We start from the raw sequence: 13257 nt of genomic DNA on the forward strand, positions 1-13257 counted from the left end.
AAGAGCTAATCCCTGGCCAATCACTCATCAATCACCATGACATCACCACGAGTCTTCAAACCGAAAATAAAATCACTAATGGATTTTTTTATTTGTACGTAGCCTTTTTTCACCGTCTTATTTTTTTTTTTCATACTGTGCACACATTGTAAAAATTTACTCTCATCATTTTTTCATAACACGCCTAAAAAAGTATAATTTTTAAAGAAAATTGGCTTTGTCCATTGTCTTCAACAAAATCTCTGGAACTGTTGTACTATGAACAACATGCAAAATGTGATGACAGTATTTGAAACTATGTTGAAATTAAAATTAACTATCAATCTAACACCATGTTTCCACAGAAATAGACTAATGGCTGCATTTATGGTTTACACTATAGACATAGCGAAATGCCCCTTGAAAGCAAAATAAACTATAATAAACTGAAATAAAAGTGGCAAATTTGCTGTAAATGATAATTTTGTCTCATGGGTGACTGCCATAAATAACTAAAATGAGTAAATCATTTTATTTAAAAGTGTAAATATGAGAAACTTTCACCACTATATTACCAATTAGGATTTTTGGTTAAATTTAACGAGTATCTTAATCATGGTGTGCACCCTTCATTCAATCAAAAATTACGAACTTTTTAAGGACTTCTTTATTTCATCGCCTTCACCACTATCATGAGGTAGAAAAATATTTGTAACATCACCAAATTCCTCAAGAAAATAATGTTGAAAAGTTAATACACAAAAAATTATTTCCTTGGTTAGTTCACTTCATACAGATATGCCCCAATTGTCCATAACTATGCCTGGAACACATATCTAACACAAGCATAGTAACTATCTGAAATTTGAAGCCCAAACATTAATTTGATCACATTTACATTTACTTTATAAGTTCAAAGTAAGACAGTAAAACACACGTTTTCACTTTAACGGTGAGATATAAAATACAAAACATGAATTCAAAATGTTTTTTTTATATATATAAAACCTAATAATTTGGTCAAAAATTTGCCAATTGTATTGCGCATGCACAAAGCATTTTCTGCCACGTTGTAAACAAACGAACATAAAATTCCCACATTTATCCATTACTTGCATGCTATCAGTTTTTATTTTTATGAAGGAGTTTTTAAGGATTCTTGGTGAAATTTAAGGACTTTTAAGGGCCCTTATTCAATTAAAAACAAATTAAGGACATTTTACAAATATTAAGGTGGGTACGAACCCTGTTAAAATTAATTATGTTTAGCCTTATTCCGTGGTAATTTTGCGGTACATGAAAATTATCTTCTCTATCAATGCATAATTAATATATTTGAACATGCAAAATAAAAAGGACATTTTACCTTTGAAAGAGTTATGAAAGTTTAGAAATTTATAGGTCTCAAATAATTCCTAATCCCTTCAAGTTACCAGCAAGAAATTGTTATTTTCACACCCAAAAGTTTTTATCCCGCCCAGCTCTAATATATAAAGTGATGATACACAGAGATAGACAAATAGCAGTGTGTCTGGTTGTTTTCCAAAGCTTTGACCATCCTTGAAATTCACCACCTACACATTCGGCTCACCTGGAACACATGGCACAGCTGTGGGCCGACAAAGTCATCGTCGACTTCCAACATCTTAAGCACCGGCACTGCAATATTTCTACTGAAATGTTGCTCTGTCCGGGCCATGGTGTCTGAGACCCGATGTGGAGAGAATGATTCACTTCCACCAGGTGACTTTACAAGAACACTTCTTCTATGGGGTGGATTTATGTTCAATGATTTGCACATATATTCATCGTATTCCAGCACCTAAGATAGAAGAACATGTTTACACAAACACGAGGACTCCACGTACACTAACACTTATTGAAAACCTATTATTAACACTTTTTAAGGAGGGGGAGGTGAAAGGAAAAGAGATTGTGAAAAAAATTTTAAAATTACATAATTTTATAAGAATATTCACATACCAAAGACACCTGCCAAAAATGTCTCACCTCATGCTGAACAGAGCTTATGTAGGAAAAGTTTTTGCCCCCCAATGCATGTGTGCTTGTGTGAATGGTGCCTTTTCTTTACCTACATGGGACATTTTTGTTAGCTAGCGGAAAGAAATACTTGCCTGAGCTGTCAAAAGATAAACATGGCCACGGCATACAGTTGGCTGTCTAAGAACAGGGGGCGAGCATCCCCCCCCCCCCCCCCAAATCGTATCTACCTGAGAAGTGCAGACAGTTCTAAACCATTTTTAAATACTTGAGTGGTTTTCTTTTTGGTAAAAATTGCAGCTGCAGTTAGCCAACACCTGGGATGTTATTCATGGGTGTTGAATCCAAATTTTAATGTATTCTGCTCTAAGAAAAATCTTTGGTATCTTAGAAAATGAAGAAACACACCCTTGGACACCAGATCGCACTGCTGTGCTGCTAGCATTTTTAGTATGCTCAAAAGTTTCATAGAGTTTATTGTTGATGTTGGTTTTCATTTAAGTACAGGGTTTTCTGTTTTGTAGCAGATTACATTTCACATACATACTTCTGTAATGATTTATTTGAAGATGACCAACATTCAACTGTATTTTATTTTCTTTCAATAGAACAGCTTATTACCGTATTGGTCTGAAAATAGGCCGACCCCTTCTACAGCACACTCAAAATCAGGGAAAAATAAATTTTAACTAACTAAAATGATTATCAGCAGCATATTACAACAGTAACACTTCAACTAAGTTAGTATTTATTGAACTGACAAAATGTGCTATTCTTATTTACCAAAATATTTGAGTTCATATTTACATAGGCATAGGCCTGTGTTTCCGTTTATCTTCACATTCTTTTGTAGTTGTGCCAACATTTTATACGGCAATGGCTACATTTTCTAAGTTCATAGAAATTGTGACGTAAAAACATTTACCGGTACGTTTAATTTTGACGTAAAAAACCCAAAATGGTTTCATGTAAAACGTGTATGAATCAACCATAAAACAGCCAATATTGCAAATAGGTTTTATTGTTCTTGTTACTGTTGGTATGTACCGGTATTTATTTATTCGTGTCGCAACTACAAGTTGCCAACACTGGTGCCATGTATTATGCTAATTAATTCATAAGCAATAAAAGGTTATCATTTCATCAATTTCTAGAAATGAGAATTCAGGTGTATTTACGGCGTAATTTTAGGTCAAAGAATTGCATATCTGATAACATTTTTATGCCGTAAGTAATTCTCCTTGAAATGTATGTGTTTAATTATACTATTTTGGCTAGTGCCCCATTATAGGCCAACTATAGATTTCAAGGTTGACAAAACTGGCAATAAAGATCGGCCTATTTTCAGACCAATACGGTGCAACTTATTTTATACACCACTGTATTGTATACTAATTTTTTTTTGGATTTCCGTTAGCTACGACGACATTCAATAATCCGGAAAAGTTGCTAATCTGGCATGTCAGTGGTCTCCAACATCACTGTCCTTTTGCAGCTGACCATTTTTTACTTCACATCTAGATGCATGATTCAGCACACATTAAAGTGCTATCAGAATAAAATCCTGACAACACTAATGCAAACATCGGTTCAGAACTCACATCAACGAGGGATATCTCGTCCTCTCTATAGATGTCAATGGGCTCTCCTCCAGCTGCGATGCCACCGAGCGGCAAGGCCTTGACCATGCTTCCGACCGCAGACAAGGCTTGGACCTTCAATGGCTGTGCAGGCGTCTGGGCGGAGTTATTAGAGGCAACGGTGCAGTCTTCCTTCAACATCTCCCACTGGTGACCTTCAGAGCACACAAAACTCACATCGCTGTGATCACAAAGCTTATACAGTTACCAGTTACTTTAAAGTACTTAAAATCATCACTAAACCTTATTAAGTCATTATATTATGTTCTAATTATGACTTCTTTTTAGCACATCTTATAAAAAAATTTCAGAAAGTTTTGTTGGGTAGTTGTTTTTAATGAATATAGCAAATTTCACAACTGTTATTCAAACTAAGGTGTTTTATTATGAATAGATATTTAATAGTAAACAGAGAAAAATAATATGGCTAACAAACTTCAGGGAATGATTGTGGGCAAGATTGGGAATAAAAAAAAGTAGGGATGAACGGGAAAGACATTTTAACATCGGGACGGGATCCGAGCGGGATAGAGCTATAAAAGTCGGGATCGGGTTCGAGATCGGGAATTAAAACTTAGTAAAAAAATCTTTTGTAAATTTACATAAATTCACATTCTGAATTCTTAGTGTATGGATCTTTGTTTAATTTTTATTTTAATGCAGCTAAATTCAAACATTTACCAGCACTAAAATATAAGTTAGTATTAGTGTATAAAATGGGGACACAACAAATTCTCTGAAGCTGAAAACAAAAAATTAAAATACATATTTAAATTATGAATTACAGGGCTATTTTAAATTTTCATGGAGGAACACTAGTTCTTCTACATGTTCACTAGTCAAGTCTTTCACGTTTGCTGGTAACATTACCAGCACTCGAAAAAAACACGTTCACTAGCAAATTCAGTTGCTGGTATGCCAAGGTACTTCGAAACAACAGTTTTAAGTGTCGCATATAGTGTCACATTGTTTCTCCACCACAAACATGGATCTTGAGATATGTGCACCACAGGTTCATTTAAGTAGAAATTTAAATGTTGATTGAATAGATTTGCAGAAGTTTCAGATGTGTTTTGTGTTTGTGAAGCCAGCAAACTGAATTCTTCCCAAATAGAATCAGGAGCTTCTGATGGAGATTCTTTGGGAGCTGAAACAGTACAAATCAAACTAATGAATACACCTAGTAATAATAATAGGGCCTACTTCTTCCTATGGCCTATAGTAACATTGAATTACAGTGTTGACTTACACTTAGGATTCATGCAATCAGTCGAAGAGAGTGTATGACACTCTTGTGCAAGGAAATGGACTGCAGCATTCCTCTCGTGTTTCTCAAGCAGAATATGCTTGAAACGAGGATCCAGAATCATTGCCGACAGGTATGGTTGCTTCTGTTTGTAGGCAGGAAATCTTGCTTTCAATGCTAGATGTAGATTATTTCCAAAAGTCTTTCCACAATTCCATGTTAAGTGAACGAGCAATGTTTCTCCAATTTGCTTGTAATTAAATAAATTACAGGAATCACAACTGAACTTGTGGGCGTTCTTTCACTACATACCTCAATTGTGGCCCGATACAAAGGTTTCAAAATTTTAACATAAGCATTTACCAATTTCCACTGTGAAATGCTGAGGTTGTCATGTTTGCCTTCAGATGCTAAATCTATTGAAAGTGCTTCTTTAATAGTCAGCAATCGTTCCATCAACAAATATTCTGAATTCCAGCGAGTTTCACAGTCCTGAATCACCTGTAGTTCTGCCATCCCCAATTGTTTTTGAACCTTGTGTAGTCTTTCTGTTGCTGTTGTGCTGTGTTTGTAGTATCCAACAGATCTACATATTTTTTTACTAACGTTTGCATTTCAGTAGAGCTTCTTTTGGCATCAGATAGTACTAACTGTAAAGTGTGGGCAAAACATGAAAGGTGGCTGACTTCTTTAAACACAAGCAGTGATCCAGCACACTTCATGTTCTTAGCATTGTCTGTAACAAGAAATACAGGAATGGTGTTGCATGCATCAGTCAGGTTCCATTTCTTAATGCAGTCTGCCAGTTTTTCAGAAATTGCATAACCAGTGTGATCCCATTCAAAATAGTATGAGCCTAAACAATGTGTTTTGAGACTGAATCTTGATGCATGTAATGCATAGTCAAAGAAAGAAAAGCATGATTACTTCTAGATGACCACATATCTGCTGTGAAAGCAAGAGATGCACAACTAGACACAGAAGTACTGATTACAGTACTCAGATTCTTGACTGTGTTCTCATACAATTCTGGAATCACCCTCCTGCTGAATGTCTTACTTGATGGCAAACTGTACAGTGGTTGAGCCAGTTTCAAAACATTTTCAGACCATTCTCTTCCACAAGGCTGTATGGATGAAATCCAGTTGCCAACCACTTACCAATTTCTGTGGTCAAGGGCTTTTGTTTATGATGGTCATTACTCCATTTGGCAAAATCTGCAAGCTTAGGCTGGTTTACTTGAGCATCTAGTTTTTTAGATTTAGAGATTTTGCTGGTTGATTCTTTCAGGGCTGAATACTTTTCCTGCAAAATTGTTAGCTCAGATTTGGCCTTAGGGTGCTGAAATAAATGTCTGTGCATGCCTGTGGTTGAACCATATTCTGTTTTTATGACAGACGGGCATAAAAAGCATTGTACCTTATTGCTTGGTGGTAGTTTCTTAAAGTAATTCCAAACTGGCGCTGAAGATAGCCCTACTTCACCATCACTTGTTCTGGGAACACACTGCATATTTATTTTGTAGTGCAAGGTGAGGTTATGGCGGAACCCGCTGCATAATTATTTTGTAGGTTATGGCAACAATTGAACATCTGCATACGGTCTGATAGATAAATGTGTATTTAGATCGATAATGGGTATTTTAATTCTTTTTGCGCTGTACGTTTACTTCTGTGTAATAACAAAGTATTAATGTGATAAAAAAACTCCGTTTGAAATGAAAACCTTACTTTTAACGGCATCTGACGCAAATTCAATTTCTTATTATTTGTTTTGTACACACGACCAGCAGGTTAGCAAAGATGGCTGCTTGATTAAAAATAACAACGAAACGGCTTGTTTGTTCATTAAACAGTTATTATTGTTCCAATTCAATATGTGATGCAATTCGCTTAACTATGAAGAGACTAAGCAGTAAATAAAATTACTTTCACCTGTTGTCACTGATAAATAAGACCGTAATCATTTGCACAGGATAATCAGAAGTTGTAGGCCTAACCTAGCCACAAAAACTGGAATCATATTTTATTATTTTCTGTTTCCGAAATGTAAAAGTATTCTGAATACAAACAAAACCTAAGACAAGTAAATTATGGGGTCCACAACGTAATTAGCAATTGTGTATATTATTTAAACCTACGTGTCAAAATATTTTTGTAAGGCCACAAAACTGATGAAGAATGTGCATTGGTGCTATACTAAAACATTTTATTTGGTGTTTAGGTTAGACTTATCCAACAAAATAATTAGTTCTGGAGTCACTTTAATGAAGTGGATTTCGTTTCATTGTTTTATTTGCATTAACCTCAAAGAGAAAGATAAACACCGTGAAATGTAAGTTTCAGTTGTTAATTGTTACCTATATCATTTTCCCGACGGTACTAAAGAGTTGTTTTCTCGAAGTTCAAGAAAGTGTTTATTCCCTAACTTCTTTCCGAGTTCCCGAGTTCCACCCACCCCTAAAAAAAAAGCTTTATTAACAAAGTCATGTATACACAGTAATCATAATATGATGTTAGGTACAACATACATGTGTGGTACATATGCACTGCACCATGAGAAGCATGAATTATGATCAACTATATTATAGATCACAGGTATATTTCAAACAGCAATACATTCTTTGTGCAGATATTTTCCCAGCATCTGCAGTTGCCAGTATAATATTTATTTCCCATACACAAATACAAACAGGTATGCCAATAAGACCATAATTCCTCTAAACTCTAAAGCAATTTTTCATGGCACTATATTTTCTTTTTGGAGTTTATACTTTGTCACCAACAGTCATTAGACACACAAGTAACATACATCAGGGAAATGAGCTGACATAAGAGTGTGGGAAGCCTGCCGAGTTTTTTTTGTTTTCCCTGTCTCATCTAACATTTATTTCTTATCTGATCAGTCTATCTGGCAAAATAATAGATATACTAAAATACAAACTACTACTAAAACACATTTCGACAAATATATATAACATGCAATGACTATTAAATTTTTTCTGCACAATGTTCAGTTTTCACTGTAATCATTTCTATTAAGACTACCGTGTTTTCTCGCATACAGTCAAACCTCTCTGAAACGACCCCTCACGGTTCCCAGGAATAGGGTCGTAATAGATGTTTTCCGAAATTTTCAGTTTATTTCAACACCCCCCCCCCCCCCCCCGGCAAAACTGCTACTCGCTAAGAAACCAGCCGTACAATGGCAGGATGCTGTCACTCACAATGCTAGACGGCTTTGCTTTAAACCCACTTCAACCTTCTGACAAGTCCCTCACCCTACAGGCCACCTCTAAAGAAAATATGTCAAAAGACAGTTTATTTTTACTGGTTAGTTTACATGTACATTTTCTGCTTGCCGTAGTTAAATACACTAGAACCCCGATGTCACGAACCCCGGATTTAACGAAGCAGTGATTTTACGAATACATTCTCAGGAACCGTCAAAAAATCTTTTTTTTGGCACCAAAACAAAAATAATTGGGGAAAAAATGGTAAAACTCACAATAAAAGGTTATAAAAAGTCATTATTTAACACACAACATATATTTTGTGTGGGCTTATAATAATCGTACTAATGTTCGTATAAGATGAGAAAAAAAAATCACACATTCTGCTTAAAAATACGGCAGCAGTAGCTTGTGCAACGTAAGTGGGAGCGCTGGAATCTCGTCTAGACAGGCTGGCGGCAGCACAGGCGGCGGATGCATGACGTCATACGACTTACCTCTCCTTCCCTTGTCCAGATTTCAAGGTTCATCTCATCTCCCCCTCCTCCTTCACCGTCCTTAATGGAAAAATTTAGCAGGGCCGTAAAAGGTTTCATTTTTACTGCAAATGAACTATACTCGCCCTTCCTGCCGGACAACATTCTGGGCGCGTGACGCATAGCAACTACAGTCGTGTGCCGCACACAGCCACGAAATACCTACGCGATTTCCAAACTACACTAGATTTCTGACTGGAGTCTGTTGACAAAAAGCATTTAAGAATTTGTTAATGCCAAATTGGTTCTTTTGATATCGGATCAAGAGGATTTAGAGGAGATAAAATGGCTAAAAGGCATGTTTTCGAAGTTTTAGGTGTAAAAAATCAGTTACAAATTTCTTGAAAGTATCAGAGGGAAATGCATTACATCTTTATCTTTATTTTTCCGCCATATAATGTTACGGTCTCCGCTCAAATTTCACAGTTATCTGACGGGAACGAGATGACTGCGCGCCAGTTCAGAGCCTTGCACATAGATATTTTACCGCGCTAGAACTACCATTTAGCATCGCTCTTATCATCCCGCTTCACTAACACACGCTGACGAGACGGCGCCCTAAAGCTGATTAGAGGAAGCACATAGAAATGCAAAGCAGGAAATTCTTCCAGCTTATCAACCAGGACCCGGGCAAGTCTTGACTATCAAGCTTTTCACATTAAAATATAAGAGACTTGTACTGTGTAATTTCGGTGTTATGTAGCGGTTTTTATTAAAAATCGCTTTGGTCGCATTTTCCATATAAATTCGCAGAAAATTTCGCGATTTCGCGATTCACCATATAATCGTAGCCCTAATAATGGGACATTTCCTTTCAAAATATGACAGCTGTAGGTTCTGCAACGCGAGTGGGCGCACACGAAGCTCGCCGGCTGGCTGGCGGCAGCGGCCAAATGCGTGGTCGCTTCGTTATTGCTCGCGCGAGAGGTGAGACGTGGAATGTTAGAAGAAAGATAAATGCGGGGGAGACAGACGGCAGCCAGTGTGTTTCCTGCGTGAGCGTGGGGAATAAGTGGCGTAGCCTTTTTTTTATGCTGGGTGAAGCGACCTTTTTCTATCAACCCACGGGAAAAGATAATTGCTTGAGCTGTCAAAATAAACATCGCTGCGGCAGTTAAAACAAGTCGGCACTCGGCAAGAGAAACGCAGTAACAGGCTACTCACCACAATAAACTTAATTTCTGTCCGATTTTCTTCGGATTTTCAGCAATTTTTTCACGGTTCCTCGAAATCGGGTCGTAATAGAGAGGTGGTCGCAATAAATGGGGTCGCAACAAAAAGGTCTTACAGTATTTAATTTCTGCTACTTCACAGCTAGACTAAGCTGCAATTTCTTTCACTGCGTTTTTTTTTGTATTAAGGTAACTGCCTACATTGCTCAATAAAAGCTACCGTCTTCCCTGGCAGCACTCCGTTTTGCCTCTACAGGTCGCCTGCTGCCCGACTGCCAGAAAGAGAGATGGGTTCGACACCGGCGCAAACACTCGAGGCTCGGCAACGGGCCCTCGGTCTGGAGTGGACCGGGAAGTGAGAGTGGCGAGCCCACCTCTGGGGAGGGAGACGCAGCCGACGCCGGTGGCCAGGTTGACGGATCGTCGCAGCTCCTCCGCCAGCAGCAGGTAGGTAAGCCGGTGGAGAATGGTCGGCAAGCAGGTGGCCTTGAGCCACAGCACGGACGGGAACTCATACCGCTGGCACAGCTCCGGCACCAGGTTCTCCTCGAAGTCGTCCTGCAGCTCTTGTCGCTTGCGCTTGCTCAGGCCCTGCACGCCCAATTTCCTGCGCCCATGCAGTTCAGTACTTCCTTCTCCCACACACGCAACGCAGCATTGCCATCAACAACAAATAACCATGTTTTTGTCTTAAAATAAATATTTTAAAAGCCTTGAAGGCTACCTGATACTATACAGATACAATACTTAAAAAAAAATCCAGTACCATTAAAATAATTTAACCACCATACAAAAAGGTTTTCTACCAAGTATGAGCTTGTAAGCAACCACATTTGTCTTGATATACAACATAATAGCCCTAAAAGTACAAGCACATAAAAAAAAACTTTTAGTGTGGAATTTAACCAATTTAGTTACTTAATATGCTTTTGAAAAGCCACTTAAGAAATTATTAACAATATACTTACCGTGGCTTAAGAAATTGTATTTTGTTAGATATTGACTTGACTTCTAACATTGGCTGCTCAGGCCTGAAGATCGTGAGGTCATATTTTTTCTTGAAATAGCTTTGGTATGTAGAATAGTCCGCAGTTGGAAATTTACTGAGTGTAGTCAAATTTTCATCAACTTTGGTAACAATGTAAAACTACATGGAAAAGAAAAGACAATTTATTATTAAAATTTCTCATAGACTGAAAAAACAATATAAAAATGCACCAAAACTTATTAAAAAGTGGTTAACTGTAAAAATCAATTTAATGTCTAAAGAGTCAGAAAAATAATTACATGGGTCAAACATATTTCCTTATTTTAACCCCTAGGTTAAAACTTTATGAAAATTACCAACACTAACTTTTATTTACCTGTTCAGTGTAACTGCCACGGTACCATGGCACAATTACTTTCAGCTCCAAACTCTCCTTGCTGATGTCCATTGTTTTCTGGGATTCCTCAGAAGGACGTTCTATTGGTGGGATCTCCATGCAGCAAAATACAACATCCCAATCCACATCATATAAGCCATCACCATCTGTACATCAAAACTGTTATTTAGCCACATATTAATTTCAATTCATATTCCCTAACACAAGCTAATCCACAACCTGCCGGCCCTAGTGGTTTATGAGCCAACATACCAGACTTTAGGCTCTACAGTTGGGGTCATGGATTTGAGTCCCAATTCACAAACTGATGTTATTTAAATCAAATAAGCCATAGACAAACAATTAAATCTCAGAATTACAAATGGTAAGACATCAGTCTAAATAATAAGAGCATACATTACCTAAACATCTGTGCTAAACAGGTAATTAAAATTACTCAATTTTATTGGGGAAAAAAAACCTCCAAAAATTAGCTTCAGGTTTTTCTCTTCTCTCAATATGTATGCTGCCTTATCACATACAGCGAACATTTGGCGCCATTCGGCTCATCACCCGGCCATCAAGAGCAGTTGTGGCGCTGCTCTCAGCAATGCTGTTTTTGGCTGGTAACCAACCAAGTGGCATGGACCAATAGTCCTGTTTAATTGCTTACATTAGCAGATTATATATCTCATTATAATTTTAATACTGTAACTGGGTCTGCATCAATAAACACACATTCAATCGTATCCACAAGTTTGTTTCTAAAGGACCACGTGGTAACTGCCAGTAGTGATTGAGGCAAGTGGAATGCAAAAACAGCCCATGTGTATGGTTTGTGTAATATCTACCAGCGTGACAGACGCTAAGTGCAAATAAGGTCTTTGCAAGGGGTTCAAATCTTGTTCTTCTCAAAGCAACATCACGTCCCTGAGTGAAAGCATCAGCTGGGTCTACGTGATCTTTCTTACAGTGACTCCCATACTCCAAAGCCATTTTTGAAATAACTCCGCTTAAAACTAACTCTCTAACTCTCTCTAACTCTATACACACACACACACACACACACAACAATTTACCAGTATAAACCTAAACTATTTTTCTATTTAATTTCTGCAGACACTCCAACCCCTCCAGCAGACAGCAGAAAATACCGTATTCACTCGCGCAATGTCCGCCCTCGCATAATGTCCGCACCCTTTATTTATAGTAAAGGCGCGGGAAATTGCGCGTTCCATGAATACACCGCATAACGAATTCAAGGCTAGTCGTGGATGGATCACAAGATTTATGAGGCGGAACAACCTTTCTCTGCGACGAAGAACATCACTAAGTCAAAAATTGCCGAAAGAATATAACGAAAAGTTACTGCAGTTTCAGCGATTCATCATTAACCCTTTGGCTAGTATAAACGTACATGTACGGGCATATTTTTAATGGTATTAGAGAGTATGAACGTAAATGTACGTTTTTAACTTTAATTTAATAGTATGACCATAATTTTACGTTTTGGCAGCAGTATAATGTTTTGTAATGTCCTACATTCTCTTGTACAGTTTACAAAATGATTCCCAGTGATTTTTAAAGTTCTTGCGTATTTTACAAGGTGGTGAAACACAATGCGTCAGATAGCGGCGTAGTCAAGTCCTTATATGTGGGGTTTTTGAACGATAGCAACAGTCGCACACCTATAGAATTGCAGAGTCAATCTTTTATCTGCTCTTATCTCCCGGTAACGTGAACAGGGGTGTATTTATTTGAGAGTGCTTTTATTTTCGCGGTCACAGATACTGAACTATAGGCTCTTCATAATAGCCAGAAATCTGTGCAAAAAAAGAAAGGGATTTAAAATAAAGTTTGTAAATATTATGAATCACATGTATGTTTTCTATACAATATACTATTCTAGTAATCGTATTGATGAAGGAATTGTTTTAGCAGCAAGTACAAAAATTTTTCCACTGGGAGCTTACTAAGATGGATAGCCTATAGCTATCATTTTCAGAACTTTACAACACAATATTTTCGCGGAGGTATAGACCACTTTTCTATTGCAATTATTTTTCAGTCTGATATGTACTCCATCG

General features: G+C 37.4%; 1 protein-coding gene across 5 annotated transcripts in view; it reads right to left on the reverse strand.

The window, feature by feature from the left end:
- Positions 1–13257, reverse strand: part of LOC134541907 (endoribonuclease Dicer-like) — a 224263-nt gene that overhangs the window by 84018 nt on the left and 126988 nt on the right. For all 5 annotated transcript variants that reach the window (XM_063385650.1, XM_063385649.1, XM_063385646.1 and 2 more), the window contains exons 15-19: positions 11171–11337; positions 10775–10953; positions 10181–10413; positions 3582–3775; positions 1571–1801 (exon numbers count right to left, since the gene is read on the reverse strand). In XM_063385650.1, coding sequence (XP_063241720.1) covers positions 1571–1801; positions 3582–3775; positions 10181–10413; positions 10775–10953; positions 11171–11337 — 1004 coding nt within the window. The remainder of the gene's footprint in view (positions 1–1570; positions 1802–3581; positions 3776–10180; positions 10414–10774; positions 10954–11170; positions 11338–13257) is intronic.

This window comes from Bacillus rossius, assembly GCF_032445375.1.
Source record: "Bacillus rossius redtenbacheri isolate Brsri chromosome 4 unlocalized genomic scaffold, Brsri_v3 Brsri_v3_scf4_2, whole genome shotgun sequence".
Classification (NCBI taxonomy): Eukaryota; Metazoa; Arthropoda; class Insecta; order Phasmatodea; family Bacillidae; genus Bacillus; species Bacillus rossius.